The following is a 6,186-nucleotide window of genomic DNA, read 5'->3' on the forward strand; positions in this document are numbered from 1 at the left end:
ACGCAAGGGTACGGTACAGGAAGTTAATCATTGTAAGTAGCCGTATTGTTGGTATTATCATTAATACATTATGACTGACACGCAAGAGTCGCATTAGACAGATGGGAGCAATGTTTGGGGGAGAAGTGAAAGTCAGGGCAAGCCTTCCTAATGCCTCCTACTACTGACTTTTTAGCTTAGCCAGTGTTCAGCATGGTGCCAAGGTTATCAGGCTTGGCCAGCTCAGACAAGGACTGTATGTGTGTGAGGACAAAAGATGACCTCTTAGTCCCTCCCAAACATTTCCCAGCTTTCCTAGCTGTGAACCTGTACTGCCAACTGGAGGCTGTTTTATCTGGAATCAGTATTGAACATTGGGCCTAACTAAGTGGTATTTACCTCAGCTTGTCCTGTACTTAAACAGCATTTTGACCTTTAGCAAGGTTTTGCAAATATAAATTAAGGAGAAACCATTAACAAAATAACTGTGCAATTCTTTTTTTGTTTGTTTTCCGAATACAGTGATAAAATAATCCAAGGGATTGAAATGTATTTTAGATTTGATTCATTTATTCCATTCCACAACCCACACAGTGTCATCCTCATACCCCCGTCCAGGCAACCACTCCAACTGCACGTCGCTGCCTCTGACGCACGGAGAGATGGTGCGGCTCGATGAGGGACGCTTCCCGGCCCTGGAGCTGAACAACCGACGCCTCTCTGTGAAGAACTCGTTTTGCCGTAAAAACGGCATCTATACCCGGTCAGTCAGCATCACCGTAAATACCTCCTGTGTGCATTATGACCAATGGTATTCAGCGGACCACTGCTTTTAAAGCTTGCAAGCAGATATTCCATTTCTCAGATATATTGCTCTGTCAGTTTTGTCACGTTTCCTTTTCAAGTGTTTTTGTATTAGTTACAATAAATACAAGAATTAGTATTTGGTGTTGTGTGTTCCCCTCTTCCCTCAACAACAGCTCAACAGTTGCGAGTGAAAACAACTGAACCTTGAGGGCACCAGCTGGTGATTTGAGCCTCCTTCATCTCCTCTCATTGATATTCAGTGTTTGAGTGGCGCAAAAATACATATTGGGGGACAGCACAATACTGGCTAATTAACATTCAAAACCTTTTTGTCTGTTCATCAAAGCTTTAGGCAAGGACTGTCATGGATCGCGGGTTGCAGACCCAAATGCAGAGTTCTGGAACAGACTTTGTAAACAAAAAATGTAATCGTTATTCCAGGTAATCCAAAAGACAGCAGGAAATAACATGAAGTGGACTTATGAGACAGAACCGACTATTTATTTTTGGGCTTGAGTTCAGAGGTTCTCTTACACGCAGTGCTACGCAGGCTATCACGGCGCAGAATAATGTCAGCAGGACTTTGGTAGGCTGTGCCTTTGGTAATGATTATGCAAACATGAGATAAATGGAATTTCCCAAACGCTGCAGCATGATAAGCACGTGTGTAGACATAGGTCAGGGCTGGAGGAATGGTCAGTTGGTTGTGTTTGGGGGATGGCGCTTCAGCGTCTGCTTCTTGTCACAGCACTAAAATAGATGTTGTTTTTTTGCACATTAGTGTGCACATTGTGGTGGAATGTGTTAGGGGTGCACTAAAGGGCAGAGGAATCTGTTATTTTCTCCTTGACCAAGGAGGCCAAGGGGATCAAAGAGCCTTGAGTAGCTCCCTCTCTTTGAAGAGCTCCAAACTGGTACCGTACTGTTTGTTAATGATCTGTAGACTAAGGGAGGAAGAGCAGAAGAGCTCCCTGTGGGATATTTGAAAGGGTGAAGGAAAGAAGGATGAATTAGACAGATAAGGCAAGGGGGATAAATACAGTGCTCCTAAATAATTCAAAGCTCAGAATCTATTGCCCCTCCTCCCCTACACTCACATGGCTCCATCCTTTTTATGTCTGGTTCAACCTTGTCTTAATGTAGTTTTTTTTTTTTTTTCCACAGTCCACCCCCTCACGTCATCCCCTTTAACCCAGAGGAGATATCCCTTTGTTGTGTCAACCTTTTCATGGCCGTTGTCATGTTGTGTCTTCTAAGCCTGTTCTTGGCATTCCCAGTGATTTAGCGCCTGTGTGTACATATTAACTTTTTTTTTTTGGGGGGGGAGAGGTTGTCAAGGTTGTCTTCTTTATGCCTTAATATTACACTTGACATCACAGCATTTTATGCTTGTCTATTCTGCCCCCACATACATTTTCCATTTCGGATCATTTAAACATTTACTTTCATGCAGTCTCTAGTTTATGCAATTCGTTAGTCTCTTTTTCTGAAACCAACTGAGCAAACCCTTCTTTTAATGTATTAGCCTGAGATGCATACTGAGCCCACTGATGTAGCGCAGTGATGCGAGGGTAGTGGTCCAGTTTTGGCTTTCAGACCATCCAATTCAATCTCAGCAGACCTTGAACGCAGCAGCAGTCATTACAGCAGAAGGAGAAAAATAATTGTCTGCACAGATGTTTCTCTCTGCTTCACTTCATGGACTTAATGACTGGAGCCGAAAGAAGTTAAGGAGTTCTTTTTTTACTTGACTTGCATTCATACTGTATGAGAACTTCTTAATGCTCACAAAGCTCAAGTCCACGCTTAGTTACCCAGCTTTTCTGCAGGAAGTCTAAAACTCTGATTGAGTCGCTCTGTGTATTAATTCAGCTCTAATCGCCACAGAGTGCTTTCGTGATCTTCATGATCTTTTTTCTTTCTTTTTTTTGCATATATTCTGTTCATGAGGTTGGCACAAGTCCACTGCCAAACTTCCACAAACACTTTGAAAGATTAGAAAAGAATAGCAGAAGTATAAGATCAATTCTAATCTCTGTCCTGCCTAATGTAGTGGCTTCCAGGAATGCACAAATAACCCATGCTGTGCTTGTCTGAACTGGGCCATCATTTTCATAATCAATAAGTCTGTGCTGGATCTATTCATGTTGTTCCCACTGAACACCCTGTGGCTTTTGAAGCTTCATTTTTAGAACTGTTTTGTAGGCTTTCTTTAGTTGTCTCTGTGGTGTCAGTCACAGGAATGACACAGCTTTTTACTCCCTCCCAAAAAAAAAGCGAGAGCTTAAGAAAATCAGTTCGGAGAATGCAATTATGATCAAAAGAAACTTCTTTTTCTTATATAACATTAGCTCTTTATCATCTTCTTGCTTTTATAACTCTCCTTCTTAACTCTCTACTTTTCTTAATGTATTTTATTTCTTTTTTTTAATTCAGCTCTCCTCCAAGACCCAGTCCTGGAAGTCTGCACTACTCAGATGAGGATGTCAGCACTAAGTATAATGACCTGATCCCAGCAGAAAGCAGCAGTCTGACTGAAAAACCCTCGGAGATATCTGACTCGCAGGTAAGCGCTGACCCAGGCTTACAGTCTATGCCCAACCCTGCGTCTGGAATAAGCAATGAACTTAAATTAAAAAGTCAAATTCAACTGTTTAAATTTCTCACGGAGAAAATCCTCAGGGCAAAGCTGTAACCTTTTTAAAGTAAAAAAAATACTTCTCTGGTTCAACTTTCTTTTCTTTTGTTACATTTGCCAACTGTCCTCTTGATAAGCTCAATTCAGCTTGTCACAGTCACCGCTTTGCTAGATGCGCAGCAAGACAGCTGTCTAATTATGAAGCAGCATTTGTGACGATAAATTAATGACATTCTGCAGCAATATCTGCCTCAAGTGGATCACCTCAAAATTAAATACCCTCTGTTAGCGTCGTGCAGTGATGGCTGACGTTTCTGGATCTTTTAATACTGATTTCTTTCATGGCAGGGGAATACACAGCCGGTTCCCGTGCCTCGCGTGTGCTGAAATATCTTCACAACTAATTAATTTTTGTCAAACAGAAATTGTTAATCTTGGCTTCCACGTCTCAGCTCGCAATATGATGAGTGTGTGCGTAGAATAGCTTGGCCCAGTGAGGAGATGGGAGGCTTGAAGTGATGAGGGATGGTACCTACAAATGGCAGAGAAGCCGATTGTAGCAGATTCGGAACATTTGTCTTCCCACACTCGCGCCGTGTCTCCCTGGCCAATTTGTCTGGTACCTGCACAGGCAAAACATTGTTCATGCCAGTTTGAGAAAAAAACAGATCTCCCAGGAGACACAGGCTGGTGTTATTCTTTTCCTCTGCGTAGCCTCCCACTGTTTACCTGACACTTGTGCAAATAAATGGTGCTTCAACATCTGTTGAGCTACAGTGTCTCAATAGAGCAGTAGATGGGCAAGTGCTCATCAGGCACACAAATGTGCCAAATGTGTAATGCTTTCTGTGGGAGGCTTTTACTATCTTTTTTTAAACAGTTCTCTGTTTCTCAGCATGTACATGTAGCAGAATAACAAGAGGATTCAGTCAGACAAGCTTTTGCCTGATGGTCTGGTGTTACAAGAAAAGGAGATTAATTCTGTAAACATTATCTTTCTCTAATTCTAGGACACACTTGTTTACATGTATCATATTTGCACTCCATACAGCTATCGGTAAGCTTCTACATCTCAAAGATTCTCAATAGAAGTGATTATCTGGCCCATAGAAATGCACGTGGATTCATAGATTTCCCATTGTCAATAGATATGTCCTGCTGTGCCGTGACTCAGTAGCTATTGTGTTGTTTGTCAACCAGCTGTACAATACTGGAAATAGAATTAGCCTTGATTTGAGACCATGAAAGTGTAGCTGTCATTATACTCTGTAGTGAGCATCATAGCATGTGTTCTGCTTACTGTCCTCATTTTTTGCCAAAGTGACTTTGAACTGTTGACTGACAGGGCAGCGACAGCGAATACGAAATGGATCAGAGTCGGCAGAAGACCCACTCCTTTGTTAACCACTACATCAGCGACCCCACCTACTACAACTCCTGGCGGCGGCAGCAGAAGGGCGTCACTCGTCCACCGGCATACGGCTACTCCCAGCCCGAGCCCCTGGTGGAGCAAGAGTCACGACAACACCCACCACCCGTACCCCCCCTGCCCCCTCTTCCCCCTCTCCTCCCCCAGAGCGCCCAGTCACCACAGCCTCAGTGCCAAGGCCAAGGCACCCTCTTCAGGCCTAAGGGAAGCCGGACTCCCACCCCCTCCCTGCTGTCCTCCGACCCCCCCAGCCAGCACAGCACCCTGTACCGGCCCCCAGCAGCCTCGGCTGTGCCGCTCAGGCACCTACCGCGGGCTTCTCCTCTTTTGTTTGACACACAGCTCTCCTTCCAATAACAACAGGACCCTGAGGACGAAACTTTGATTTTTGTTGTTGTTGGTTTATTTGTATTTTGCTCCTTTTTTTTTTTATCTTTAGTTCTGTCTTACTGACAGAGTTGTTGCTCAATATTAAGCATTGCAGGCATCTTAAATAGTGCTTTCTCCTCTGTGAAGAGTGTATGTATGATTGTGCTGAGTGCGTATGGTTGGTCAATCTGTGTAATATGTATTTTATGAAAAGACAATCATTTGAAGGTTTTTGTGTTGCTTTAGCAAATTAATTTGAACGATCAACGATGTAAACAAGAGAGAACAGGACCAGAAGTTCTGAAAAAGAAATCCTTGTTTTCAACCCCTGTATTATTGTTTAACATGAGAGCTTTATTGAAAACAACCACCTTAGAACCATATAGAGTATGGACCACTTGGATTGCTGAGACTGGACAATGGAAAAACGGACTCTTATGGAACAAGCGATGCCTAACAAAGGACAAAATGTTGTGAGAAAATGACTCTGAGTTGGAGAGAGGCACTTGCGGTCACTGTAGCCCTCAGCTGCCTTTAAGTTTCTCACTCTGCCTAATCATTGTTGGAAATGCATTGTGTATTTACTATATGTACTTGTCTCATCTTGTTTACCAGATATTTATATCAAGCAGCTTCAAGCTCAATATTTTCAGAGCATCACTAGTGAAAATGTTATGAATCACATTAAAGCATTGTGGCACCTTTATAGTAGTCTGAGGATGTTGATTGTGTGCTCATGTCAGTAGATATACAAGCAAAGGCAAGCTTTATAATGTGTATTTGTTTGCTTTAATGTTATTCACAGAAAATTACTAAGACCCAAAAGCACAAATCCCCTTGGTTCATTAGATACATACACTTATCGGCCACTTTAGTAGGTACACCTGTTCAACTTCTCATTGAACTCAATCATCTAATCAGACAGTCACATGGCAGCAACTCAGTGTACTTAGGCATGTAGACA

General features: G+C 42.6%; 1 protein-coding gene across 1 annotated transcript in view; it reads left to right on the forward strand.

Moving 5' to 3' along the window:
- The window catches only part of sdk2a (sidekick cell adhesion molecule 2a), an 83,236-nt gene extending 77,303 nt beyond the window's left edge, over positions 1-5,933 (forward strand). The window contains 4 exon segments of the mRNA XM_003450109.4: positions 598-742; positions 3,223-3,352; positions 4,770-5,130; positions 5,133-5,933. Of these exon segments, the coding sequence (XP_003450157.3) occupies positions 598-742; positions 3,223-3,352; positions 4,770-5,130; positions 5,133-5,188 (692 nt within the window). The 3' untranslated portion in view covers positions 5,189-5,933.
- Positions 5,934-6,186: the final 253 nt, after the last annotated feature.

This window comes from Oreochromis niloticus, linkage group LG4 (genome assembly GCF_001858045.2).
Source record: "Oreochromis niloticus isolate F11D_XX linkage group LG4, O_niloticus_UMD_NMBU, whole genome shotgun sequence".
NCBI classification, from domain to species: domain Eukaryota; kingdom Metazoa; phylum Chordata; class Actinopteri; order Cichliformes; family Cichlidae; genus Oreochromis; species Oreochromis niloticus.